The sequence below is a fragment of the Jaculus jaculus genome, chromosome 1 (genome assembly GCF_020740685.1).
Source record: "Jaculus jaculus isolate mJacJac1 chromosome 1, mJacJac1.mat.Y.cur, whole genome shotgun sequence".
Taxonomy (NCBI): domain Eukaryota; kingdom Metazoa; phylum Chordata; class Mammalia; order Rodentia; family Dipodidae; genus Jaculus; species Jaculus jaculus.
The window spans coordinates 229448977-229476956 of NC_059102.1; the positions used below are offsets into that span (position 1 = coordinate 229448977).

Below are 27980 nucleotides of genomic sequence, written 5' to 3' on the forward strand. Positions count from 1 at the left end.
TAAATAACATTAAATTAACATATCATATTAATTATTATAATAAATATATTTGTTATATATTACTAAACATTAACATTTAATTAATAACTCATCACCTGCCCTGAAGGGAGACCCATTGACCAATTATCCATACTCTCCCATAAGAACTCATTGCCCTACAGTCAGCATGAAAAAAATTAACCTTCATCTCTTATCATTAATAAAAGGCTGAAATATTAATTTGGGATAGGCTCCCAAAATGGAGTCCCAAGGGCAGCAGGATGGCAACAACATAAGGAAGTGGATTATCCATATTCCTCAAGAAACCACCCAGCATCATCCCTTCCTTGCCTAACAATGACCCCAGGACATGGTTTCCTGCCAGCCTTATCTTTTAAGTTGCATTGTCACTGTTCTGGTGTCACACCCTGGCTATCTTAGATCTTCCCTAAAGAAACCTTTTTAATTCAACTTGTATCTTCCTCACCTTCCCCCAACTGAAAAGCCCAGTACTGGAAACTCTGGTTGGCTGTGCTCCTCTATCTTGAGCCAGCCCTGCCAGCTCTTGTCCACGCTCCCCCCACCCCCACTAACAGCTTACAGCTTTGTCTCAGCGTGGTTTGCCTGGTCTTGATCACTCCCAAACCTTACAGTTGGCATTTGCCTAACGGAAGTGTGATGGCAGGGACGTGAATGTGGCGCTGGCAGCTGGGGAGGAACGAGATGGAAAAGCCTGCCTGCGTATACTTTGCAATAACACTCAGATTTCTGTGAACCCTCTTCATCACTTCCCACAAATGTTTTGGAAATTATATAAACAGCTTGGCTCTGGGGAAGCCAGGAACAGAGAGGAGGGGGCGGCACTGCCCCCAAGTGGCCAGTGCCTTCTGCCACACGGGCAGCGTTTCTAGAACAGGAAAGCCATGTCATAGCCAGTCACTGCTGAACTGAATCTTGGCCTGCTCAGAAGCGGCCTGGGCACTGCCCAGTTACTGCTCCCTGCCTGGGCTCCCTTCTCAGGCCCTCCCCTTTGTGGGCGGGCTTCCTGCACTCCTCTGCCCCAGGGCACTGCTATTACAGGGTGGAGCCTCCTTGGAACTGTCCAAGTAAGGGTGAGCTAAGTTTTCCAGAGCGGGGGTGCCTGTGGTGGAGAAGGCATGCAGGAAAGGAACGCGGGGTGAGTAGGGGATCAGCGGGGACCCGGAAGTGGGGCTGACAGCGGGGGCTGCAGGACCCTGCTCACGCTGCAGATGGCTGAAGGTGATGGGAGGTGAGGCCGCGTCCCTGGGTTCTCTACATGCCACTACTTAGGGGTCATCTAGTCCATCATGCAGGGATGTTCACAGCAGGCACCACCTGGCTCACGCTGGCAAGTAGGGCAGAATTCTGCCAAGCAGTAAGGCCACAACATGTGGGTGTGGCAGGTACCAGTGCCTGCTGCTGGGAGATCAGGGCCAAGGCACCCAGTGTCATCTCCTCTGAGGGCTTTGGAGTCTTGCCTGGCCCAGGTGACAGGCAAGCCTGATCAAGGTTGGGAACTCCTGCTGGACACCTGAAGACAATGCCAGCAGCCAGCAGGTGTAGACCTGTGTCCACATTTAAATGATGAAATTGAAATTGCTGGCCAGCAGGTGTAAGTAACAGATCCCCTCACACCACCCCGCCAGCGCCAGCGCCAGCGCCAGCATGAACGAGCGAATGAACTCCGTGGAGGTCTTCGACGGTATCCGCTTCCCAGGGTTCATGCACAGCCAGGAGTCCCTACGGGCAGCCTGTGGCTTCCAGTTCAAGGACACAGACATCCTCCTGGTGACGTTCCCCAAGTCAGGTGAGGCTCTGGGCTGAGGCAGGGAGCCTGGGCAGTGTGGACACCGCTGTCACCATCTGCAGACAGGGTTCAGGGAACTAGTCTTTGGGGCACGGGATTCAGCCTGCGCCCTCCTCTTTCATCTGTGAACCTGTGAACCTTTGAATCAAAGCGTGGCCTCTCTGGCATGAGTCTGCAGAGCCCTTCACAGTCATCCTGGCAACTCGCTTTCCACCACCCGGTGTCCACAGGAGATTTAAAGTGTTCTCACACTGTGTGGCAGCAGCACTGCCCCCCACCTTCACCAGGCTCCCCTGAGCACCCCATGGTCTCTCTTGACCTAGGTGGTTGTGTCTCGGAGTGTGCGCGGAGTGTCAGCAGGACGCTGCGGATGGCATGCCTGCGTGCTCCCAATATGGCTCGTGGCGAGGTGCTGATGGGTGTGTGGCTTTCGGAGAGAGGCCCTGGCTCCCTTGCCAAGCTGAGGTGAATGGTGTCCGTCTTCTTTCCCTCAGCAATTGTGGTGGGTTGAGCCACTCACTAAGTGCACGGGACCGTTTCCTTACTCTCAGTGTGGGCAGGACAGCTGAAAGGACCCTTTGTGTCTTGTCCCTCCTGTCCAGCTTGAATCCATTAAACCCAGGGATACGTAGTGGGGGGTCCCAACAAGGGGCGGTCCATGGCAGGTCTCCTAAGAGGAAGGTGGAGGTTGGAGCTTGCCTTGGCCTCCCAGTGACAGTCTGGCCCCAGCTGGAGCAGGTCTTACCTAATGTGGCTAAGACACCAGGGCCAGCAGACAGGAGCAGCTGGGAGGGAGGCTGGCCTGGCACCCCCCCTTCCCATGGCCCAGGGGCTCCATGAGCTCCAGTGAGGCACAGCAGTGAAGCAGGGAGGGGCCTCTCCCCCTTCTAGACCCTAACCTGCTTCCCCTCCCTCCAGCCCACATTCCTGCCACGCCCCTTCCTCACTCAGCCTGACTCCGCCTTTTGAGTCCCCCACACCCACCCAGGGGCCTGGCCTGTGGGCGGTGCTTCCTGCCAAGAAGCAGGCAGTGGGTGGGCTGGGCATCCTCAGGCTGTGGAGGCAGGCAGCCCTTCCTCCATCCTGCTGCAGGGCTGCGGGTCTGGGGCCTCAGTCAGTTCTCCAGGTGCTCTTGTACAAAGGGGACCTTCCCTCTGAAGCTGTGTGAGCAGACGCAGGCAGAGCATGGCCTGGCCTCCACCTGACAGAACACTCTCAGACTGGTGTCGCCAGACCCTGAGCGAGCCTTTCTGAGAATGTGCAGAGGGGATTGAAAACAGGACCAGCCAAGCAACAGTGGGAAACCTAGGGGTTGTGAGCTGGTGGCTTGATAAAAGATGGGGGCAGGGACAGGGTGGAGTGGGTCAGACTAGCTCTGCAGAGCCCCTTCTGGCTTGAGTTTTCCTTCATTGTTGACAAGAGCCCCTAGTCCACACCATGGTTCTGTGAGACTTAAAGGAGGTCAGAGCCTCCCTCTTCCTCCCTGGACGGCAGAGAAGCTGAGGAAGGGCACAGTGCCCTCTGTTCCTACATCTAACTCAGGACCCCAGAATTTGACATCTCTGAGAGAAAAGTGTGGTTGCTTCTGGTGACTGGACACCCCACACAGCTCTCCAGAACTTTCTGTCTTGTGGTCATGGCCAAAGACCCTTTCAATATCTGGAGAGCGCCAGCCGAGGGCAAAGTGGAGTGCACTAGGCAACTAATGTGGGCTAAGCCCTTGGTTCCATTCTCAGCAAGCCTGGTACAGACTTTCTGAAAATACCAACACCAAGGCTATAATGTTCCAGTACATTATTCAGAAAGTGGTAGTTTTTTTTTAAGAACTATGGTCCGGGAGCCAGTTGAGATGGTGAACGCCTTTAAGCCCAGCTATGAGGAGGTGGAGGAATGAGAGCTGCTGTGAGTTCATGGCCTACCTAGGAATATAGAGCGAGTGCCATGTCAGCCTGGGCTTGAGTGAGACCCTAACTTAAAACTTAAAATAAAAAGGAAGAAAGGTCTATGGTCCTCACTGTGGGGAGCTCATTCCCGTGACCCTCCGTGTGCACAGGAAGCCACCTGGAGCTGTGATGTTCCCCTGTCGCAGCACTCTGCCTCATGGAACTCCAGCTGACCACCCTCCTGGCCCCAGGTGGCCATCACTCCCAGGGATAGCTTCTGCCTCTCAGAGGTAACGGGTTCCCCCTTTCTGCCTCAGCTCTTCACCTCAGACTTGCCTGGCAGAGCCTCTGTAGAGTCCCTCATGCCAAGGAAGCTCAGCCCTCCATGGGGCATGTGTTCATTTCAGACTTTGGCCCTCTGTGTCTCTGGGCAGGAAGGATGTGGGCAAGGTTGGGCGTGGAGAGTCCAACCAACCAGAACGCTTCTGTGTGGGGGCTCCCAGATCAGTTCTGCTCTCTGCTTCCCCTGGGATGCCCACTCCCTGCCTTGGGGTCTCACTGTCCCAAATCCTGCTATTGTGTCAGAAGATTCTTGGCAGAGCCATGGCCACCCTGCCTCCCTCTCTCCCTGTCTCCACCCACTGAACAATGGCCCCAGAGGCTCCTAGCTAATCCTCATGGCATGTGACCACAAGTGGCAGAAGGGACTTTGCAGTGCTGATTGAGTTAGGACCTTGAGATGGAGATCATCCTGGATTACAGAGATCAGTTTCCTGGAGGGGTAGAGCCAGGCAGGAGGCTCAGGGGCAGGGAAGGAGGTGTGGTAAGGGGCAGAGGCAGGAGCCAGAGTAGGAGATGAGAATGTGCTGGGATGCTGCTCTGGAAGGTGGAGGAAGCAGTCAGGAAGGAATGTGGTGACTCCCAGAAGTGGGAAGAAACAAGGAATGGGTCTTCCTTGAACCTCTGCAGTGCCAGCCTGCTGATACTGTACACAGTGTTGTTGGCCACTAGGTTGGTGGTCATGCATATCAGGGTGCTTGAGGGCACCTAAATCTTTGTCCAACTTTGTGGGGCAAGGCACAAAGCCTCATCCTGGCTATGTGACACCCAGCATAATGCAGGTGCCAGCCACTCACAGCCTGGAGTGGATGGACGTGTGCGGAGGCCCAGGAGTCAACACACCAATTCCCAAGGACCAGACTGCAGAGGGCCCCAGGCATTCCTGTGCCTTCTCTTGGGGAATCCACTCCTATGTGTTACCTCACAAATAACGATGTAGCTGCCCTTTGTGACCCTCCACCCTGAGTCCCCAAAGCTCTTTGTGCCTGCAGAATATTAAAATGCACCTAGCCCTTGTCTGTAAGTATAGAAGTTGTCAATAAAAAATATACATATTAAAAAAAAAAAATGCACCTAGCCCTAACGAGTGCTCTCTTGTTCCTAGTCTGGGGCACAACCTTGCCAGTTTTGGAGCACTGCCTGTCCTTTTTTCCAACTCATGAAATCGACACATGACGACTAAAATGTGCCCGTAAGACATTTAAGGAAGACGGAAAGCCCCAGCCTCCCTAGAATCCACTCCTACCCAGTGTCATGTGTGTGATTCCAGAACCTTTTTGGGAGGCCCATATGTACATTTCTCCTCTCCTTTTGACATAATGAGTCCAGGTCATGTTAAGCGCACAGTGGTCCCCTGTTAACTGCTGTTGCAGTTATTCATGGTCACTAAAATTATTAAAGGAAAACTTCCAGAAATAAGTAATTCCTCTTGTGTCAGGACAATCTCATACTACTGCTCCATCCTACCTGGGATGTAAATTGCCTAGAATACCTCCACTGCATACAGTCCCCTCCCATTTTCACTTAGTAATGTTCCCAGTTTTCAGATCCACTATCATGTTTTCAGTGCTGGTGTTTAACATGCTCTCATCTTACTAATCAATCCTAACACTGAAGAGTAATGAGGGTTGAAAGATGGCTTCGTGGTTAAGGCGCTTGCCTGCGGAGCCTCGGGACAGAGGTTTGATTTCCCTCCTGATCCCACATAAGCCAGACCTACAAAGGTAAGGCAAGCACAAGGTCACACATGCCCATTAGGTGGCGCAAGCGTTGAGCTCAATTACAGCGGCTGAGGCCCTGGTGCATCAATTCTCTCTCACTCTCTAAAAAAAAAAAATTAAAAATAAGAGTAGAGTAATAACCCCGGGAGCCGAGATGTTGCCAGAGGAGCCAGGAAGTGTTTCCTTCAATGCAGAGGGAATGTTCTCCACTTCATAAGAAGAGGACAAAGTCATCTGAGGTTGCCATGATGTGTGGCAAAAACAAATCTAAGCATGAAATCATAAAGAAAGAATGAAAAATTCAAGCCTGTTTTGCTGCTGTCACAGTGGGTTTTCAGTGCTTAGACAAGATGCAAGAGGGATTAAGTTATGCATGGAAGAAATGAAGAATGTGGTCTGTCAAAGGTGGGCCTGGCACTGCACATCTTTAATCTCAGTGCCTGGGAAGCTAAGGTAGGAGGATCACCATGCGTTCCAGGCCATCCTGGCCACAGTGAGTTACAGGTCAGCCTGTGCTAGAGTAAAACCCTGCCTCATAAAGAGAGAAACAACATCAAACAAACAGTGTCGCCACAGAAAGCATTGGGCTTGTGGGAAAACTGTAGCCAGGTGTCCTAAGGGCTGAGGCACCCAGCTAATTACTGCAAGTGAGGGCGTAGAACCATTCTCAAAACCTCTGTGAGAGGGTTACAGTTGTTCAACTGTGTTGATGTTGATGTTGTAACATTTCCTGCAGGACAACCAGCTCTCATCACCTCTATTCACTGAGGCAGGGAGAACATGTACTTATCACCTGCCTTGGAGTATGTTACAGTTTTCCCACTTTGTTGTTTTTAAGGCATTGTTTCTGAAACATCACTAGTTTGTGTTTCGTTGGTTTGTTTGGTTTTTCCAAGTCAGGTCTTGCTCTAGTCCAAGCTGAGCTGGAATACTATGTCCTAATGCTATGTAGTCTCAGGCTGGCCTCCAACTCACAGTGATCCTTCTGTCTAGGCGTCCTGAGTGCTAGGACTAAAGGCATGCACCTCCACCACCCGGCTTGTATTACTATTTTGCATCTTTCAATCTAAATGAACAATTTTCAGGACATAAGGTCCAGCAGGGACTCTTTTTTTTTTTTTTCTTTTTCCAATGTAGGGGCTCACGGTGGCCCAGGTTGACCTGGAATTCACTCTGTAGTCCCAGGCTGGCCTCAAATTCATGGTGATCCTCCTACCCCTGCCTCCTGAGTGTTGAGATTATATGTGTGAGCTCCCACACCTGGCTATCATTTTTTAAAAAAAAATTTTCACTTATTTGTAAGTGAGAGAAAAAAAGAATGGGTGTGCCAGGGGCTCTTGCCTCTGAAAATGAATTCCAAACCCATGCACCACTTTTTGCATCTGGGTTTACTTGGATACTGGGGAATTGAACCCAGGCCATCCAGCTCTACAAGCAAGTGACCTGAGATGGAAATTATGTAAGGAACTTTAGAAGCTCCTGCCCTAAAGTTATGTCCTGTACTGCATGGACTTTTGTATTAGTCATGTTCTGAACTGCAGATTCTTTTGTACTGACACAGGAGTTTTTGTACTGTTTCAAGGCCATGATCTGCATTACAGCCCTTATCGTAAACCATCTTCTGTTTCTTTTTATCTCCATAGCACAGCTGCAGACATCTGCCCACTAGTTAACAAGTGTTTTCTATTTCTATAAAACTTGCCTATCATATACTTAAGGTCTCTGGCATTAGGCCTGGGCTCTGAGTTCTGAGAACTAACAATAATAAATAAACCAAGATAAGGAATATAATCTCTAAGCCATCAGAGCTCGCTTTGGAAGAGATTCCCCTGTGCCCATGCTGGGGTGAAAATAGACTGATTCTCCACTCAGTCTCTGGTGCCGGTTCTGTGAGCCTTAGTTTCCTGCGTCATGACCACTGGGCCATCGCCCCAGACCAGACTTTCCAACCCATCGCCTGCACTGACCAGCTAAGAGTTGGTAAGCATGTGACTTGGCTTTCCCTCATTGTGACAAACAGCTACAATAACCAGCTTATGAAGAGAAGAAGTCTCATTTTGGCTCAGTTCTCTGGAGGTTCCAGTCCCTGACCCATTGTCCTCACTGCTTCGGCCCCGGTGCGGCACACCGTGGTGGAGAGTGCTTGGCAAATCGCTCAATCGTGGCTGAGGAGCAGAAAGAGGCAGAGGACAGACCTGGGGTGTAGTTCAGCTGGGAGGGGCTGCTTAGCACACACAAAGCCCGGAGTTCTATCCCCAGCACTGCAGAACCCGGCAAAGTAGTGCATGCCTGTCATCCCAGCACTGGGGAGGAGCACGGGGGAGGAGCAGAAGTTCAGGGTCATCCTCAGCTACATAGTGAGTTTGAGGCCAGCCTGGGCTACATGAGACTATGTCTTCAGATAGAGCGCGAGAAAGAGCTAGCCTAGGGCACACCCCCAATGACCTTGCATGAGGCTACCTCTTCAAGGTCCTCACCCCCAGGAATGCCACCCCCAGGGAGCAAACCTCTAACACGTGGGCCTTTTAGAGACATTTCAGATTCACATTACAGCTCTGCTAGTAAAGTACTTGTCTGTAAATTCGAGTGATGTCGATGCTGAGGAATAGTTCCTGTGTGCACATTTTTAAGGAATTGGCCATCTCTTTCTTCTTATAGCTTTGTGGGGTGTGAGGCGCGCTGCTAACGTTGCCCTTTATGAAACAGCTACTCTGTCGTCGCCGAGCGCTGTGCTTGACCAGAGCTCTGATCACACACACCTGTGTCTGTTGCTGGGCTTCCCTCACAAGCCCAGGGCTGTGCCCACCCGGGTACACTCCTGTGCTGAGGTCTGCTTGCATGTCCATGTGACTTCATCACTGGCTTGTCTAACTGTAGCAACCTGTGGGTATTTTTTGTTGGGATTGTGTTTGAATCACAAATTAATGTGGGAGAACGGGTCTATTTATTTTAAGTCATCCCAGGGACAAAGGAGTCTCTCCATTGGTCGAACCCACCCCACGTCTTCACTCAGAGGTGGGCACACTCTTCCCATGTAGTTTTTTATTTAATACTTAATTAATTAATTAATTTATTTATTCGAGTGAGATGAAGAGAAAGGGGCAGACACAGAGAGGGTGAGTTTTTTGACCTTGTGCCACTGAAAAGGAACTCCAGATACATGTGTCACATTATACTCCTGGCTTTATGTGGGTACTAGAGAATTAGCCCAAGGCCATCAGGCTTTGCAAACAACCACCTCTAACTACTGAGACATCTCTCAAGACCCTTCACCCAACTAGCTTTTATATGTTCCTCTTTTGGTTCTCTGTAACTGCTGTGTTTTGACTGTTAACCTCTACCTGGCAACTGTACAGGCATATGAGGATAGATTTAATTGCAAAAGCATACTTTGGGGGCTGGAGAGCTGGCTTGGCAGTTAAGGCACTTGCCTGTGAAGCCTAAAGCCCCGGATTCAATTCCCCAGTAAAGAGGTAAGCCAGATGCACAAAGTGGTGCATGCATCTGGAGTATGTTTGATGGCTAGAGGCCCTGACACACCCATTCTCTCTCTCTATCAGCTTCTTTCTCTCTCAAATAAATAAGAAATTTTTATTTTTGGTTTTTCAAGCTACAGTCTCACTCCAGCCCAGGCTGACCTGGAATTCACTATTTTGTCTCAGGGGGGCTTTGAACTCATGGCGATCCTCTTACTTCTGCCTCCCGCATGCTGAGATTAAAGGCGTGTGCCACCACACCTGGCTAAGAATTTTTTAAAAAGATTTATTTTTATTTATTTGAGACAGGGAGACAGAGGAGAGAGAGAGAGAGACAGAGAACAGGCACATCAGGGCCTCCAGTCATTGCAAACGAACTCCATACGCATGCTCCACCATGTGCATCTGGTTTATGTGGGACTGGGAGAATTGAACCTCGGTCCTTAGGCTTCGTAGGCAGGCACCTTAACCACTAAACCACCTCTCCAGCCCTAAGAGTTTTAAAAAATATATTTTATTTATTTATTTATTTGAGAGAGAGAAAGAGAGAGAGAGAGAGAATAGGCATACAAGGCCTCCAGCCACTGCATATGAACTTCAGATGCCTGCATCACCTTGTGCACCTGGCTATGTGGGTCCTGGACAGTCAAATTGGGATCCTTTGCCTTTGCAGTCAAATGCCTTAACTGCTAAGCCATCTCTCCACCTCCCCTGCCCCCAAGAAATTTTTAAAGAAGTGTACTTTTGGGGCTGGAGAGATGGGTTAGCAGTTAAGGTTCTTTCCTGCAAAGCCTAAGAATACATGTTCAAATTTCGAGGTCCCACATAGCCAGACTCAGTGATGCAAGCATGCAATGCTGCACATGCACACGAGGGGGCGCACCAGTCTGGAGTTTGTTCACAGCTGCTGAAAAGGCCCTGGTGTGCCCATTCTCTCTCTCTGCCTCTTCCTCTCAACATAAAAATAAGCTTCCTTCCTTCCTTTCTTTGTTTCTTTCTTTGAGGTAGGTTCTCGCTGTCGCCCAGGTCGAATCTCAGGATGGCCTCAAACTCATGACAATCCACTTATGTCTGCCTCTGGGCTACTGGGATTAAAGACTTTACCACCATTCCTGGCCAAAAAAAAAAAAAAAAGTACTTTTAAAAAAATACCTATTTCCTTTTTTTTTCTTTCTTCCTCTCTCCTCCCCTTATCTTTTTCTTTCTTCTGCAGTACAGAATCTCAAACTCTGAGTTTCATGAATGTATGTTGTCTACCACTGAGCAATATCCTGGGATCATAAAACAGAAATCTGTACCATGAAATGGGGGCACTCCGATAACAATGAAGAAAAAAGTGGGAGAAAGAGTTTGGGGGTGCAGGCTAGAAAAATCCTACATCATGGCTGGGAAGATAGCTCAGTGGCTAAAGTGTTTGTTGGGCAAGTCTGAGAATCTGAGTTCAGATCTTAAAAATCCATATAAAAGCCGGGCATGGTGGTGTACACCTTTAATCCCAGCACTTGGGAGGCAGAGGTAGGAGAATCACTGTGAGTTCGAGGCCACCCTGAGACTACAGAGTGAATTCCAGGACAGCCTGAGCTAGAGTGAGACCCTACCTCAAAAACCAAAAAAACAGGGCTGGAGAGATGGCTTAGCGGTTAAGCGCTTGCCCGTGAAGGCTAAGGACCCCGGTTCAAGGCTTGACTCCCCAGGACCCACGTTAGCCAGATGCACAAGGGGGCGCACACATCTGGAGTTCGTTTGCAGTGGCTGGAGGCCCTGGCGCACCCATTCTCTCTCTCTCTCTATGCCTATGTTATTAAAAATATTAAAAATAATAATAACAACAAAAAAAAGCTGTGCGCCAGCAGGCCCGGCTTTTAAAAAAAAAAAAAAAATCAATATAAAAACCAGGCATAGATGGGCGTGGTGGTGCACGCCTTTAATCCCAGCACTCCGGAGGCAGAGGTATGAGGATCGCTGTGAGTTCAAGGCCACCCTGAGACTACGTAGTGAATTTCAGGTCAGCCTGGGCTAGAGTGAGACCCTACCTCAAAAAACAAAACAACAACAACAAGAAATACAGGCATGAGAGCTGGGCCTGGTGGTGCACACCTTTCATTTCAGCACTTGGGAGGCAGAAGTAGGAGGATCGCCATGAGATCAAGGCCATCTTGAGAATACAGAGTGAATTCCAGGTCAGCCTGAGCTAGAGGAGACCTACCTCGAAAAACAAAACAAAACAAACAAACAAACAAAAACACAAGCAGGCAGGAACCAGGACTGGTGGCATATGTTTTTAATCCCAGCACTCAGGGGGCAGAGGTAGGGGGATGGCTGTGAGTTAGAGGCCATCCTGAGACTCCATAGTGAATTCCAGGTTGGCCTGGGTTAGAGCGAGACCCTACCATGAAAAAGAAAACAAAACGAAGACAGGCATGGTGGTGCACACCTGTCATACTAGCCCTGGGAGGCAGAGACAGGGCCATCCCTGAGACTGGCTGGCTAGCTGGCCTACTCCAATCGGGGAGTCCCAGGTTGAGAGACCATTTCTCAAAAAATCAAGGTGTGAGACACTTAATGTTGCCCTCTGGCTTCCACACTCATGCACACACATGTGCACCTAAACACCCATGTACAAACACAAAACATACCAAACACACAAAAAATGGGAAGGCCTACTTCATCATAAGCAGATGATTCTGGTGAACATGGAGAAAGAAGAGAGGGGCTAGAGAGATGCCTCAGGGGTAAAGCCTAAACCTGGGTTCAGTTTCCTTCCCAGTGCCCATGTAAAGCCAGAGTCACAAAGTGGCACATACATCTGGAATTCCTTTGCAGAAACTGGAGGCCCTGGCTCACCCATTCTCTCTCTCTCTCTCTCTCTTTATCTCTCTCTCTCTTCCTTTCCCTTACTCTCTCTTGGCAAATAAATAGAATCAAAAAAGAAGAGGACAATGGCATGGCTTCATGTGCAAGGCCCTGGGTTCCAACTAAGGCACCACAGGAAAGGAAGGGCAGGGGAGGACATGGGAGGGAGAGAAGTGCATTATAGAGAAAGCCCCAGTCACCTTAGAAATCTCCCCAGGGCAGGCGAGACGGCTCAGTGGATAAAGCTTTAGCCACGCAAGTGTGCGCTCCAGAGTTCTGATCCCAGCACTCATCCATGTGGTGGCTTGCCTGTAATGTGAGAGCTCAGGAGCAGACGCAGCCATCCCCGGGGCAGGCTGGCTAGCTAGACTAGCTGAACCAGCGAGCTCTGGTTCAAATGAGAGGCCCTGCCTCCCGTAGGTAAGGTGGAGAGCAATCGAGAAAGATACCCAACGTCAACAGCTGACCTCCATGCACGTGCACACATGCACTCACTCGCCCACAGACATGCAAACACACACACACATGCACACAGACACATACACACACACACACACACAGAAAAAGAGAAAATTCAAATGCTCATGTACAGAACATGGACAGAAACATGGGTGGTGACATGGATGAAGTCACAGATGGAAACAGGGAACACACCACTGGAATCCCAGGGCAGGTGACCCTGGTGGAAAAGCGTCAGAGCCCTTGGCTGTACCAGGTTTTTAAAGATGGGACTCTAGCCCAAGCTGACCTGGAAATCAGTATGTGGTCTCAGGCTGGCCTTGAACTCTCAGTGATTGTCCTACTCTGACTCCAGAGTGTTGGGATTAAAGGTGTGCGCCCCGTGCCTAGCGCATCGCCCCTCTCATGGTCTGCTCCATCCGGTCCCCACCTCTTGTACCTGCAGGTACCACGTGGATGCAACAGGTCCTGAGTCTGATCTTCTGTGAAGGCTGCCTGTGGCCCATTCACCACCTTCCCAACTGGGCCCGTGCGCCCTGGATGGAGCAAATCTCTTTCAGCCACTTAGTCACGCAGCTCAACACCTCCTGGCCTCGCCTGCTCACCACCCACCTGCCTGCCAAAGCGCTGGCCGCAGCTCTGAGGACGTCCAAAGCCCGGGTAGGGGAGGGGCCCGGCCCAGGCCTGCGCCTTCCAGAATCAGAGCCAAGTCTCTGCCAGGCTCTCAGAGCAGAGGGGTCCTGAGGGTCTGATTGCCCCTCACATGTCAGGGGGCGGGACGAGGAGCACAGGGCAGCCAAAGGCCCAGTAGCAACAGGCCGGCCTAGAGTTGAGGCAGGGACTACCTGGCAGGAAGCTCTGCTTTACCGACAGGCCGGAAGTGTGGCCAAGCCAGAGTGGGCAGGTCTGGTGAGTCAGTCAGGTCAGACAAGGACGGAGTTACCACCTTGACCGGATGGTCAGCTCTGGGAACAGATGTCCCTTCACAGCTGGGAAGCGAGTGGGAGAAGAAACCCAAATGGGCTCCACCCCAGACCCCCCGCAGGAGTATCCAGGCCAACTGGAGGCAGAAGGAGCCTGAACAGTTAAGGCTCAGCCAACCTGTGGGGTGATGGCTGCCCTGGGCTGCCTGGAGCCTGAGGGCATGAATAACAGACAACATGACGCTTCCAACAGACTCATCTCAGCCTTCCTGTCCCACGTGGCCCAGAGCAAAGGGGTAACTTGCTGCCTCCTGGTACCCTGCTCCCAGGTGCGGAGGCGGGTGTGTAGTCACCCATTCAGCAAGCATAAGAGGTTTGCTGGCTGCTGCTCAGAGAGCCATGTCGGGTCTGTGTCTGCCACCCACCTCAAGCCTGCATTGCGGTTCAATCTCCCACCATCCTTTCAGACAAGAGTTGGGGTCCCGGGCTCTGTGCTGTGAATCACAGCAGCCAGGGCAAATCCTGAACCGCAGGGTAGGGATTCAGGACTGTCTCCCTCAGGTGATCTATATGGCACGGAACCCCAAGGATGTGCTGGTCTCCTTCTACCACTTCCACAAAATCGCTGGCTTCCTGCCTGACCCCAGTTCCTTCGAGGACTTTGTAGATGAGTTTCTTAAGGGTACAGGTGGGTTTTGGGGACAACGTGGTTCTTGGGGGGGTCTCCTTTCCCATGTCACCTGGATGGCAGGGCAGCTTCCTTAGCCACCTCTGAGGGTGCCCTGCTACTCCTGGACCCCGGTCACATGTGCCTGGGGCTTCAGAGACCTCTCCATGTCTTCCTTCCCCAGGTTTCTTTGGCTCCTGGTTTGATCATGTGAAGGGGTGGCTGGGCCTCCAGCAGGACCTGAATTTGCTTCTTGTCACCTATGAGGAGCTGTACCAGGTACGCACCCCTTGCACGCAGCCTCTAGTCTTCCTTAGTGAGATCCCCAGCTCTTCCAGAACATTCTGTGAAGCACACTTTCCTGGGACAGGTCTGCCAAAGATAACTGAGTTTTTAGAACCTATGATTTCTCCTGGTTCAGGTATGGCCTCCTGTCAACGACTTGTAAAACTAAGAGCAATTGTGAAATTTGTTGGCAGGAGTTTTTTTTTTTGGCAGGAGTTTTAAGAATGTTCTATGTGTACATTTAAATTTTAATATTTGAAAGGCAGTGGTGGTTGTGCATGCCTTTAGTCTGAGGTCTTGGAAGGCAGAGGTAGGACCAGGAACTGAAGAATGAGATCCAGGTTAGCCTGGGGTGGAGTGAGACCCTACCTTAAAAATAAATTTTAGGGCTGGAGAAATGGCTTAGCAGTTAAGGGGCTTGCCTGTGAGACCTAATGATCAGTATTCAATTCTTCAGTTCCCATGTAAGCCAGACACACAAAGGTGAGGTAAGCACAGAGTCACGCATACCCACTAGGTGGTGCAAGCATCTAGAGTTCCACTGCAGTGGCTGAGGCCCTGGTGTGCCAATTCTGTCTCTGTCTGTCTCTCTCTCTCTCTCTAAATAGATAAATCAATAAAATAAATTTTTAAAAGTTTACTACTTGAGCTGGGAGTGGTGGCACACACGTTTATTCCCAGTGCTAAGGAGGCTGAAGTAAGAAGATCACTGTGAGTTTGAGGCCAACCTTGGACTATAGTGTGAGTTCCAATTTAGTCCAGCCTAGGGTGAGACACTTCCCCCCTCCCAAATAAAACCTAAAAAAATCTGGCATGGTAGCCATACCTTTAATCCAAGCACTGAGAAGGCAGAGGTAGGTGGATTGCTCTGTGTTTGAGGTCACCCTACCCCAAAGAGAAAAGAAAAGACCTGACAAAACAAAAAGGTGGCTGGTGTTCCTGAGGCTATGACCCAAGGTTATCCTTTGATCTCCATATGCATGTGTGCGCACGCACGCACACACACACCAGTATGAACACACATATTAACATACATACATACATGCATATGTACCACACATACAGAAACTAATTTGATTTACTAATGTCTGACACTAAATCCTAATTGGCCTTAAGTTATACATTCAGTCTATAAATTTTATGATTGCGTTTATTTGTCTAAGGGGGGCTTGGTTACATTTATAAGTTCAATTAAGCCTCTGAGAACATTTCCACTGCACAAATACATTCAGTCTATTGCTCCTCTTTCTGCTCCTGTTCTTTCTAAAAGAACAGACGGCCCTTCTGATTACTCAACCCATTGTGGGCACAGCCAGCAAATCGCATGCATGATGCTGGAGAACCTTGAGTTCTCTGAGCTGTTCCAATCATGTGTGTGTGTGTGTGTAAACAGCAAGATTTCACTGAGAATAACTAGTTGAAATGCATTTCTCTTTTTTGTATTTATTTATTTGCAATTAGTGAGAGAGATAGAAGAGAGAGAGAGACAGAGAGAATGGGTGCACCAGGGCTTCCAGCCAGTGCAAATGAACTGCAGACACATGTTCCACCTTGTGCATCTGGCTTACGTGGGTCCTGGAGAATTGAACTGAGGTTCTTTGGCTTTGTAGGCAAGCGCCTTAACTGCTAAGCCATCTCTCCAGCCCCCCTGAAATGATTTCTTAGCAGCATATTTTAAATTACATCCACAAGGCTGACCTTGATGGCACCTTCAGCTCTGGCCCCAATCCTTGAGGCCACCTGTGTTTAGGGATCTGGGATTTGTTGGGTCTCAGGAACTGAACACATCAGCCCCAGCAGACAGTGCCTGTTTGGCCTCAAGACACTGTAACAAGGGGAATAAAAACTATCATAGGTCCATTCGTGACACTGCAGCTTGAGTCATTCTTTTTTTTTTTTAAATTTTTTGTTTTAATTGTATTTATTTATTTGAGAGTGACAAAGAGAAAAAAAGAGGCAGAGAGAGAGAGAGAGAATGGGCGTGCCAGGGCCTCCAGCCACTGCAAGGGAACTTCAGACGCGTGAGCCCCCTTGTGCATCTGGCTAATGAGGGTCCTGGGGAATCGAGCCTCAAACCGGAGCCCTTAGGCTTCACAGGCAAGTGCTTGACAGCTAAGCCATTTCTCCAGCCCCAGCTTGAGTTATTCTAACCAAATGAATTTTGGTATAAAAAATAAAACCTGATTTCCAAAGTTTTTGGTATCTTTTGCTAAATTCTGCCTAAATATGAATGCCAGACACATGAAGCCCCTAACACAACAGTGCTAATGTTGGAAGTTTCACTGTTTAGACTTTTACACCATTTGCAGTCTTTGGTAATGAGGGATGGTATTGAACTGGTGGGACAGTTTGGTTGTGGCATGTGATCGTGGCTGAGACTAGACACCCCGAGTGTCTGGTGCTCTCAATGGGCTTTACTTTTGACTCTCTGGAGTCTGGAATTGAGGAAGGTTTTTTTTTTTTTTTTCCTGGTTCTTGACATGTTCCAGGTCCCTGAAGTCAGGCCTGGTGGATCCTTAGGAAATATTACTGATTGAGTGAAAAGCAGATGCTCACTCGGATGGAGGTGGTAGATGAATCAGGTGATGTGAGGTTCTCCTTCCAGAGGATGAATGGTCATGTGCAGGGCTGGGCTGGCATGTACCACTATCCACAACTGCATGGTAGCTTCAAGCTTCAAGAGAGGCTGGCCCTGTAGCATGCTGTTAATCCCAGCACTCAGGAGGCTGAGGTAGGAGGATCAATGTGATTTCAAGGCCTGAGACTAGATAGTGAATTCCAGGTCAGCCTGGGCTACAGCAAGACCCTACCTCAAAGAACCAAAAGGAAAAGAAACAAACAAACAAACTTTTTTTTTTTTTTTAAAGAGAGCTTCGTCCTATAGCCCCTGGGACCTGGGGCCCATTCACTCCTGTGCTGTAACTTCTGCCCCCATTAGCTTCTTGAAACTTAAAGTAACTGTCCTTTATCTATACGCCATCCACCCTCACCCACCTGACATCTGCGTATTTCTGTATTCACCCATCACTTCACCTTGTGTGGCCAAGCATGGTGGTACATGCCTGTAATACTAGTGCTTATGAGGCAGAAGCAGGATTGTCCATGAGTTCAAAGCCAGCCAGGGCTACATGGTGAGACTCTGTTGAAAAACAAAAACAAAAAACAGCCAGGCGTGGGGCTGCACACTTTAGTCCTAGCACTTAGGAGGCAGAGGTAGTTCAATCTCTGAGTTGAGGCCAGCCTGAGACTACAGAGTGAGTTCCAAGTCAGGCTGGGCTAGAGTAAAACCCTATCTCGAAAAACCAATGTATGTATGTTTTTATCCTTCTGCCCAAAGTCCCTCCATCATCCAGCAAATCCACCTCTCCATCAACCATCTACTACTGCTACTGTGTATCCACCCTTATCTCCCTACCTAACCATCAACCCATTTATCTGTCCCTGTACCCATCCATCCATCACTCTAGTTTTTGTTGGTGTTGATTTTTCGAGGTAGGGTCTCACTATAGTCCAGGCTGACCTAGAACTCACTGTGTAGTCCCAGGCTGGCCTCAAACTCACATTAATGCTCCTACCTCAGCTTTCTCAGTGCTGGGTTTAAAGGTGTTTGTTGCCATGCCCCACCAGTCTATCTTTTTAATTTTATTCACAACCTCCATATATATGTTTAGTTTTACTTTGTTTTTATTTATTTGTTTAAGAGAGAGAGAGAGAGAGAGAGAGAGAGAGAGAGAGAGAGAAGGAGGCAGAGAGAGTGACGGAGAGAATGGGAATGCCCGTGCTTCCAGCCACTGCAAACAAACTCTAGATGCATGTGCCCCCTTGTGCATCTGGCTTACGTGGGTCCTGGGGAATTGAACTGAGGTCCTTTGCCTTTATAGGCAAACGCCTTAACTGCTAAGCAATCTCTGCAGCCCTTGTTTTTTTGTTTGTTTTTGAGGTAGGGTTTTACTCTAGTTTAGGCTGACCTGGAATTCACTATGTGGTCTCAGGGTGGCCTTGAACTCACAGTGATCCTCCTACCTCTGCTTCCTGAGTTCTAGGATTAAGGGTGTGCATCACCATGCCCAGCTGACCATGTATCATGATCATTATTTCTTTTACTATCTTCCCTTTCCCCTCTCCTACCTCTACTGAATCCCTTCTCCTTTCCAACTAGTCTGTCCTTTATATCCTTAAAAATATTTTATTTATTATTTATTTATGAGAGAGCAAGAAAGAGGCAGATAGATACAGAATGGGTGTGCCAGGGCTTCTAGCCACTGCAAATGAATTCCGATGCATGTTCTACTTTGTGCATCTGGCTTACGTGAGTACTGGGGAAACAGAACCAGGCAAGCACCTTAACTGCTGAACCATCTTTCCAGCCCTGTCTTCTACTTTATTTTTATTTATTTATTTGATGGAGAAAGAAGGGGAGAGAGAGAGAGAGAGAGAGAGAGAGAGGGAGGGAGGGAGAGGGGGAGAGGGAAAGAGAGAGAATGGGTGTGTCAAGGCCTCTAGCCATGGCAAACAAACTACAGATGCATGCGCCCCCTTGTGCATCAGCCTTATATGGGTCCTGGGGAATCGAACCTGGGTCCTTAGGCTTTGCAGGCAAATGCCTTAACCGCTAAGCCATCTCTCCAGCCCTGTCTTCTACTTTTATGTCAGCATTTTTCTCCTCCTAGTATACAGGTATTCTGTAAGTAGAATTAGCCACTGTGAGGTCATGAGTGTCATGCAACTTTTTTTTTCTGGGAGACAGTTTTGCAAAGCACTCCCCTTCCTTTAGCTCTTACATTCTCTTTTCTTTCTTTCTTTCTTTCTTTTTTTTTTTTTTGTGGTAGGGTTTCACTAGCTCAGGCTGATCTGGAATTCACTATGTAGTCTCAGGGTGGCCTTGAACTCATGGCAACCCTCCTACCTCTGCCTCTCTGAGTGCTGGGATGAAAGGCATGTGACACCATACCCAGCTCAGACTGCCTTTTTTTTTCTTTTTTTAATGCAAGAGAGCAAGAGCAAACGAGAGAGAGAGAGCGAGAGAGAGAGAGAGAGAGAGAGAGAGAGAATGAGAATTAGTGTACCAGGGCCTCCGGCCCCTGTAATAAACTCCAGATGTATGTGCCACCTAGTGTGCATGTGTGACTTTGCACACTTGTGTCACCTTGAGTCTGGCTTACCTGGGACCTGCAGGGTTAAACATGGGTCCTTAGGCTTCGCAGGCAAGTGCCTTAACTGCTAAGCCATCTCTCCAGCTGGCTCTTGCATTCTTTCTACCACCATTTCAGCAATGGTCCCTGAGCCTTGGTGAGAGAAAGATGTCTCAGTTATGACCAAACACTTCACTGTTATTTCTTCTCAGCACTTGAGGAATTTTGTGTTTCCCCACTGGTCACTACCACCTGAAAGAGAAGCATCTCTAACTGAAAATAAGAGCAGAATAAATATATGGGTGAAGACCTAAGTATTTAGAGGGCAGCTTTGTGGGCATAATATATCCACTGAGCCAGATGACAGTAATAGTTTTCCCCCTAGGGCTTATGACCTTCCCAGACATATAGGCTTTTGATTAGGTTTTTAATACCAGGCGTGAATTTATCTACACATGACAGACATGCCACCATGGCACCAGTTAATATATCCAGCCTGGCTGGAGAGCTTTGAAACTTCCAGCAGGCTCCATAGGTCTTCCCAGCATCCTGACAGCTAGTCAAAGGCTTTCAGCTCAGCTGCAGCCTGATTTCTCAGTATCCTACAGATTAAGCATGTGGTATTTTCAGCAATAGGGCCTTAGCATCTAGTTCAGGTGGGCAACCAAGAGCCTTGGCAATGGCCTGTAATGTTTTGGGGGTATCAGAGGCCTCCCTGACCAACAATTTGCTGAAAGGTATCCCACCCCAGAATAAAATTTTCTTATAACAATCTATGGCTTCTTGGAATAGCATTATCCACCTCCACAGGTTACTCCTGCCCACTCTTTTTTTTTTTTAAACATATGTATTATTTGGCTAGTGAAGAAGTTGGATTCTATATATTTCATTATATATAGCTCATTTTTAAAATATATATTTAATTTTTAAATTTTATTTTATTTATTTATTTGCAAACAGAGAGAGAGAGAGAGAGAAGAGAGACACAGAGAGAATGGGCACGCCAGGTCCTCTAGCCACTGCAAATGAACTCCAGACACTTGTGCCCTTTGTGCATCTGACTTACATGGGTCCTGGTGAATCGAACCTGGGTCCTTTGGCTTCGCAGGCAAATGCCTTATCTTCTAAGCAATCTCTCCAGCCCTATACAGCTCATTTTTAATTTTGATTACTTGTCCTCCCAACCGCTATTTCCTCCATCCTCTCTCCTGACTCTACTTAGATCATTCTGCCCCCCACTGTTCTGTCCCTCTGTTTACATATCTACAACACAGCTTCTTGATTCTCTCTACTTGCATAAAATGGAACTCACATTGCACATATAATATTTTACAACATAGATTTCTTCATATTTCACTGCACGCCTTTCATCCTAGCACTCGGGAGGCAGAGGTAGGAGGATCACTGTGAGTTCGAGGCCACCCTGAGACTACCTAGTGAATTCCAGGTCAGCCTGGGCTAAAGTGAGACCCTACCTTGAAAAACCAAAAAGAAAAAAAAAAAGCTTTTAATTAATTTATTTGTAAGCAGAGAGAATGTGTGTGTGTGTGTGTCTGTGTCTGTGTCTGAGAGAGGGAGAATATGGGTGTGATAGGGCATCTTAAAACTGCAAGCAAGCTCCAGATGCGTGCATCACATGTGCCTCTAACTTTACGTGAGCACCAGGGTATCTAACCCAGGCTGACAGAATTGTCAAGTACCTTTAACTGCTGAGCCATCTCCCCATCCCCTTTCTCATGTATTCTCATGTGGCATAGACATAATTTATTTTTTATTTTTAATTTTTTTTGTTTTTTTGAGGTAGGGTCTCACTCTAGCCCAGGCTGACCTGGAATTCACTATGTAGTCTCAGGGTGGCCTCGAACTCATGGCAATCCTCCTACCTCTGCCTCCCAAGTGCTGGAATTAAAGGCGTGTTCCACCATGCCTGGTGCATAGATATGATTTAAATAAATTCCCAGCCAGACTTGATGGCTCATGCCTGTAATCCCAGTACTCAAGAGACTCAGATAGGAGGCCTGTCATTAATTCAAGGTCAGCCTGGGCTACAGAGTGAGTTGGCAGATGAGCTTGGACTACAGTGCGGGCCTACTTCAAAAAATTACTAAGATAAACTGCTGTAGTTACCTTCCCATTTCTAGGACAAACACCTGAGGATAACTAGCTTATGGGAGGAAAGGGTTGATCTCAGGCTTACAGTTTGGAGGGGAGGCTCCTTCATGGTGGCTGAAGCTGGCTGACATCATCACGTCTACCACAGAGAGAAGGCCCAGAGCTCAGCTGGCTCTGAGCACACCATAGGCTGGACTCCAGATTCACCTCCACACCTCCTACCACAGGCTCCACCGCCCAAAATCTACACCAGCTGGCACTAAGTAAAAGCTTAATCAAAAATACCTCCAGAGGGCTGGAGAGATGGCTTAGCAGTTAAGCGCTTGCCTGTGAAGCCTAAGGACCCTGGTTCGAGGCTCGGTTCCCCAGGTCCCGCGTTAGCCAGATGCACAAGGGGGCGCACGCGTCTGGAGTTCGTTTGCAGAGGCTGGAAGCCCTGGCGCGCCCATTCTCTCTCTCTCCCTCTATCTGTCTTTCTCTCTGTGTCTGTCGCTCTCAAATAAATAAATAATTAATTAATTAAAAAAAAATACCTCCAGAGCCTGGCATGATGGCACATACCTTTAATTCCAGCACTCAGGAGGCAGAAGGAGGAATATTGCCATGAGTCTGAGGCCACCCTCAGACTACATAGTGATTTCCATGTCATCCTGGGCCAGAGTGAGACCCTACCTCAAAAAACAAAAATAAGGGCTGGAGAGATGGCTTAGCGGTTAAGTGCTTGCCTGTGAAGCCTAAGGACCCCAGTTCAAGGCTTGATTCCCCAGGACCCACGTTAGCCAGATGCACAAGGGGGCACACATGTCTGGAGTTCATTTGCAGTGGCTGGAGGCCCTGGTGCACCCATTCTCTCTCTCTCTGCCTCTTTCTCTTTCTCTCTGTCGCTCTTCAATAAATAAATAAAAATAAACAAAAAATTTAAAAAAAAACAAAAATAAGTAGGATGCGGTAGTGCACACCTTTAAGCCCAGCACTCAGGAGGCAGAGGTAGGAGGATCACCGTGAGTTCGAGGCCACCCTGAGACTACAGAGTGAATTCCAGGCCAGCTTGGGCTAGAGTGAGACGCTACCTCGAAAAACCAAAAAGGAAAAGAAAAAAAGTAGCTGGGCATGGTGGCACGCACCTTTAATCCCAGAATTTGGGATTGCGTAGTCATTAAGGCACTTAACACAAAGCCAGCGGACCTAGGTTCGATTCCCCAGTACCCACGTAAGCCAGATGCACAAGATGGCGCTTGAGTCTGGAGCTTGTTTGTGGTGGATGGAGGCCCTGTTGTGCCCATTCTGTCTCTCTCTTGCTCTGTCTCTTTCTCTCTCCCTCATAAATAAATTAATTAATTAACAATTTGGCCCTGAGGTACACTGACACTCAATCCACCATACAAACAAAATGTTCCCTTCATGGTTGGACACACGCAGTTTGCAATTTCCTGCTGTGACAGACCATGCTATTCTGTGCGCAGTTGTTCATACACGTCTACTTACTTGTACTAATTTGAAGATCTTTAAAGATCTATTGCAATTTTGGATCCTTGTCTGTTGGTGTTTCTGGGTCCAGGAACCTCGGGCCACCATCCGGAAGCTCGGTGAGTTCCTGGGGCATCCGCTGGGGCCACAAGAAGAGGCGGTCATTCTGAAGCACTGCACTTTCTCCTTCATGAGCCAGAGCAGCATGGTCAACTACAGCCTGCTGCCCAAGGACATCATGGACCAGAGCCGGGGCAAGTTCCTGCGGAAAGGTACCAGCCGCCCTCCCAGCCTCCGTTCAGATCAGCCCCTCTTGCCAGGACCCATCCTGGGGCCTGTCGGCCTTCTTCCTCTTGTGCCCCACGGCAGCCCCCAAGCCTGCCCCGTCAGCTCTCCTCGCACTCTCCTCTGCGGCCTTCCCTGGTCCCAGCAGCACGAGGCCTACCACAGAGAATCGTGCCACAGAGCAAATCCAACAGAGCTCAGCACACAGTGCAGGCGCTGTGACACTGTCCTCTGGTGGCTGCCATCACGAGGGGCTCCCATCTCCCCCAGTCTACAGCTCTGTCTCACACCTTTCACCCCAGAAACCCTAAGCCGGACTGTCCAGCCCCTGGTAAGTGGGTGCCTCAATTCTGTCTCATCTAAAACACTGCCAAAGAAACTGACCTTCCAGTACTGTGGGGAGCGGGCCCCGGCACTGCCATGTCGGCCTCCCCACCCCCATGCCCCCCGATTCTGAGGAGCGTGGCGTGTCCTTTCCCCATCCTGAAGGGTGGTAGGCCCCAGAGCCGCCCTGGCACATGTGTCTTAGAAACCAGCACGGCCGTTAGGCGTGGTGGATCACAGGCGAGGTTAAGGCTGGAGAAGCACAAGCTTGAGGCCAGCCTGGGCTGCACAGTCAGCTGAGCGCCAAACATCAGGCTGTGAACAGAGAGTCTTTACTTCCCTAAGTGTCTGTGGGATGTTTGGTCACAGTGTAGGGCTGTGTTTAGCTGGACATCTCTGGTCCCAGTGCCCTGGCAACAAAAACCCTGTCTTAGCTGAGCATGGTGGCACATGCCTTTAATCCCAGCACTTGGGAGGCAGAGTTAGGAGGATCACCATGAGTTCAAGGCCACCCTGAGACTACATAGTGAATTCCAGGTCAGCCTGAACAAGAGTGAGACCCTACCTCAAAACAAAAACAACAACAACAAAAGCCTGCCTTGTCACGGTCCCTGATGAACCCCAGTCTCCAGTGTCCTGTGACCTGTGGCTGCATCGCTCCAGGCTCTGCCCCCATCCTCTCTTCAGTCACTGGTCACTCGCTACCCTCGTGACCACTTCACTGTTAATCTTTAAATAAAGCCACGTTCCCTAGGACCAGGGAGGAGGCGCAGAACACAGTTTACTGGGGGGCCATGGAGGAACCGTGGTCGGAGATTTTCCCAGTAACCACTGACATTGGCTATGATGTTTCTGTTGTTAGTGACTAAGCAAGGCATTCCCCTTCAAAATATACTTTCTAAAACTGGGCATGGTGATGCACACATTTAATGACAGCACACAGAAGGCAGAGGTAGGAGGATCATTGTGAGTTCACCCTGAGACTACATAGTGAATTCCAGGTCAGCCTGGGCTTGAGTGAAACCCTACCTCAAAAAAAAAAAAAAAAAACCAGACAAAACAAAATATACTTTCCTTTATTTTCAGCTCAAAATTTACTAAGAAACTGAACATGCACAGAGATTTTTTTATTTATCCCTTTATGTTTTTACATACATGCTCCATGATTTTGAGCTAAGCATATGCAAAAAAATGTATCTGCCAGGCATGCTGGTGCACACCTTTAATCCCAGCACTCGGGACACAGGGGTAGAGGGATTGCCATGAGTTCAAGGCCACCCTGAGGCTCCATAGTGAATTCCAGGTCAGCCTGGGCTAGAGTGAGACCCTACCTCGAAAAGCCAAAAATAAATAAATAAATAAAAGTATTTATTTATTTATTTATTTATTTATTTATTTATTTTGAGGTAGGGTCTCACTGTAGCTCAGGCTAACATGGAATTCACTAGGTAGTCTCAGGGTGGTTTTGAACTCACAGTGATCCTCCTACCTCTGCCTCCTGCATGCTGGGATTAAAGGCGTGCACCACCACACTGGCTACTATCTTCTTTTCTTTCTTTCTTTCTTTCTTTCTTTCTTTCTTTCTTTCTTTCTTTCTTTCTTTCTTTCTTTATTTATTTATTTATTTATTTATTGTTTTGGTTTTTCAAGGTAGGGTCTCACTCTAGCCCAGGCTGACCTGGAGTTCACTATGGAGTCTCAGGGTGGCCTCGAACTCGTGGTGATTCTCCTACCTCTGCCTCCCAAGTGCTGGGATTAAAGGCATGCACTACCACACCCAGCTGCTACTATCTTTTTTTAAAATTATGATCTCAGCCAGACAGGGTAGTTCATGCCTGTAATTCCAGCACTTGGCAGGCTGAGGTAAGAGGATTCCCATGAGTTTTAGGCCAACCTGGGGCACAGAGTGAGTTCCAGGTCAACCTGAGCTCCATTGACACCCTGACTCAAAAACACAACACAAAACCAAAAATTAAGCTGGGCGTGGTGGCACATGCCTTTAATCCCAGCACTCAGGAGGCAGAGGTAGGAGGATCGCCATGAGTTTAAGGCCACCCTGAGATGACGGAGTTAATTCCAGGTCAGCCTGGATCAGAGTAAGACCCTACCTCGAAAAACAAAAAAAAACAAAACAAAAAAAACAAAAAACAAAAAACAAACAAACAAACAAAAAAACCACCCCAAATTATAACCTCAACTGAGCATGCTTAAAAGTTGCCCCACTCCTGTTTGTATAGGCTTCCTAAACAAAATCTCCATCCCCTTTTGTTCTGACAAGAGTACTATTGGGCTAGAGAGATGGCTAATTGGTTAAGGTGATTGCCTGCGAAGCCTAACAATCTGAGTTCAGTTCCCCAGTACCCAGATGCTCAAAGCACACGCATCTGGAGTTCATTTGCAGCAGCTGGAGGCCTGGCATGACCATGCCCTCATTCTCTTTCTTTCTCTATCCTTGAAAATAAATAAAAACATAAAAGCATTATTTGGGGATGACCCCATGCCCTGCTTGCCTGCGGCAGCGGTAATCCTCCTCCACTCCTGTCTGGCTGTGCTTTCTTTGGCATTGCGCTCCCTCACATGGGAAACCCTTGGGTTCAGTGTCACCTGAGGCCCCTCCTCCCAGGTCTAAATCCTGCCATCTGTGCACATTCCCCAGGTGTGGTGGGGAACTGGAAGGAGCACTTCACTCCTGAGCAGGACGAGAAGTTCAATGTCGTCTACAAGGCCCAGATGGGCGACTCTGGCCTCTGCTTCCCCTGGACCATGGACTGAGGAGCCCAGCCTGCTCCAGAGCGTCTGCGCTCCCAACCTGCTCTTCTGCTTCCATGGCCTGACATTAAAAACTCATGTTTCGGGCTGGAGAGATGGCTTAGCAGTTAAGCACTTGCCTGTGAAGTCTAAGGACCCCAGTTTGAGGCTCGATTCCCCAGGACCCACGTTAGCCAGATGCACAAGGGGGCGCACGCGTCTGGAGTTCGTTTGCACTGGCTGGAGGCCCTGGCATGCCCATTCTCTTTCTCTCTATCTGACTCTTTCTCTGTCTGTCACTTTCAAATAAATAAATAAAATTTTTTAAAACTTAAAATAAAATAAAACTAAAAATAACTCATGTTTCCTGCTGTTCAGACTCTGTCTCAGCTCCAGCCTGGGCCTATGCATGCCAAAGCCCTTCTTCCTGGGACTTGAGCTTCCACGCAGCCCTTCTGCCCCCTAAACCCTGCTCCATCCCCTGGGCTACAATCCGAAAGCTTTCTGTCAGGGCTCAGGGAGGTTTCCATGGGAGCTCCCTCTTGAGTGACACTGAGGATGTGCCCATGTGCTTTTGCTGGGGCCATTCTCTGCTGGGTGCCTGTGTCCTCCAACTCCAGCTGGCAGAGGGGAGACGTTGTCCACAAGGCTCTGCTGTGGTGAGAAGATTTGGGAGCCCCCACTCCCACCCCCCCCATGGGGGTCTGGCTGCTTCACCTTTCCTGGCTCCTGAGGATAAGATGAGGCCGGGCTGTGTGGGCTCACACACTTGAGAGCTCATGACTGGGCCACCTGAGGATGACTGAACCCAGCACTTTTTCTGTCCTGAGTGGAGTGCCTACCTCTTCCAGGAAAGAGATAGTCAGAGAAGCAAAGCTGGCTGCTCAGGACACAGCTCCCTTGGCCACTGTCAGCATGGCCAGCCTGCTGCTTATTGTGATAGTCTGACTCTGTCCCCAGGGGCTAATGCCTGTCTGCTGAAAAGAAAGTCGTGATCAAAAACAAGTCCCAGAATTTAGTTATACAAGATTTTGGGTTGCACAAAGGGTCTCCCAGAATTTATGAACCCCAAGTTTTGGTTTCTGTCCTACCTTTAATAAAGAATTAATAAAGATGGACTAAAGAAGGATGTTATGAATTATTGTTTTTTGGGGATAAATCACAAATAGTGGGATTTATTTAAGGGAGATAGGGATGTAGGTAGGAAAACTAGAGCAGAGTTATAAACACGTGGGAAGCAGGAAATGCGCTCTCGTGTGGAAACAGTGCATAGTTTATAAAGTTCATTTAAGAGTAATTGAGGTTTTGGAAAAAAATAACTGGAGCTGCAGGTATGTGGAGGGGAGTTAAACTGAGGCTTTCAAGGAAAGGCTGAGGTAGGGCGGGAAGCACGTGGAGGATGGACCTTCGATGTAGGGAGACTTAGAACACACATGGCATCTGCCCATATGTGCTTTGCTGTGGAGGGAGGTTAAGAGGACAAACGGTGAGGCCCAAGG

General features: G+C 48.8%; 1 protein-coding gene across 3 annotated transcripts; it reads left to right on the forward strand.

Moving 5' to 3' along the window:
• Window positions 1-1041: 1041 nt before the first annotated feature.
• On the forward strand, window positions 1042-26668 carry LOC123454703 (sulfotransferase 2B1-like). 3 transcript variants are annotated; one of them, XM_045133584.1, is made up of 7 exons: window positions 1042-1156; window positions 1653-1807; window positions 12984-13198; window positions 14023-14149; window positions 14313-14407; window positions 23216-23396; window positions 26390-26668. In XM_045133584.1, the coding sequence occupies exons 1-7, from the start codon at window positions 1137-1139 to the stop codon at window positions 26503-26505; spliced, it is 909 nt and encodes a 302-aa protein (XP_044989519.1). In that variant the 5' UTR covers window positions 1042-1136; the 3' UTR covers window positions 26506-26668. The 3 variants fall into 3 exon arrangements, with proteins under 3 accessions (XP_044989519.1, XP_044989509.1, XP_044989525.1); XM_045133574.1 differs by having other exon boundaries at window positions 1080-1156; window positions 1647-1807; XM_045133590.1 differs by having other exon boundaries at window positions 1080-1156; window positions 1659-1807.
• The last annotated feature ends 1312 nt before the right edge of the window (window positions 26669-27980 follow it).

Coding starts and splice junctions, on each gene's coding strand:
- LOC123454703 (XM_045133574.1), top strand. CDS start 1,137: ATGCAGGAAAGGAACGCGGG. Junction 14,408..23,215: donor CCTATGAGGAGCTGTACCAG/GTACGCACCCCT, acceptor TTCTGGGTCCAG/GAACCTCGGGCCACCATCCG. Junction 23,397..26,389: donor GGGCAAGTTCCTGCGGAAAG/GTACCAGCCGCC, acceptor CACATTCCCCAG/GTGTGGTGGGGAACTGGAAG.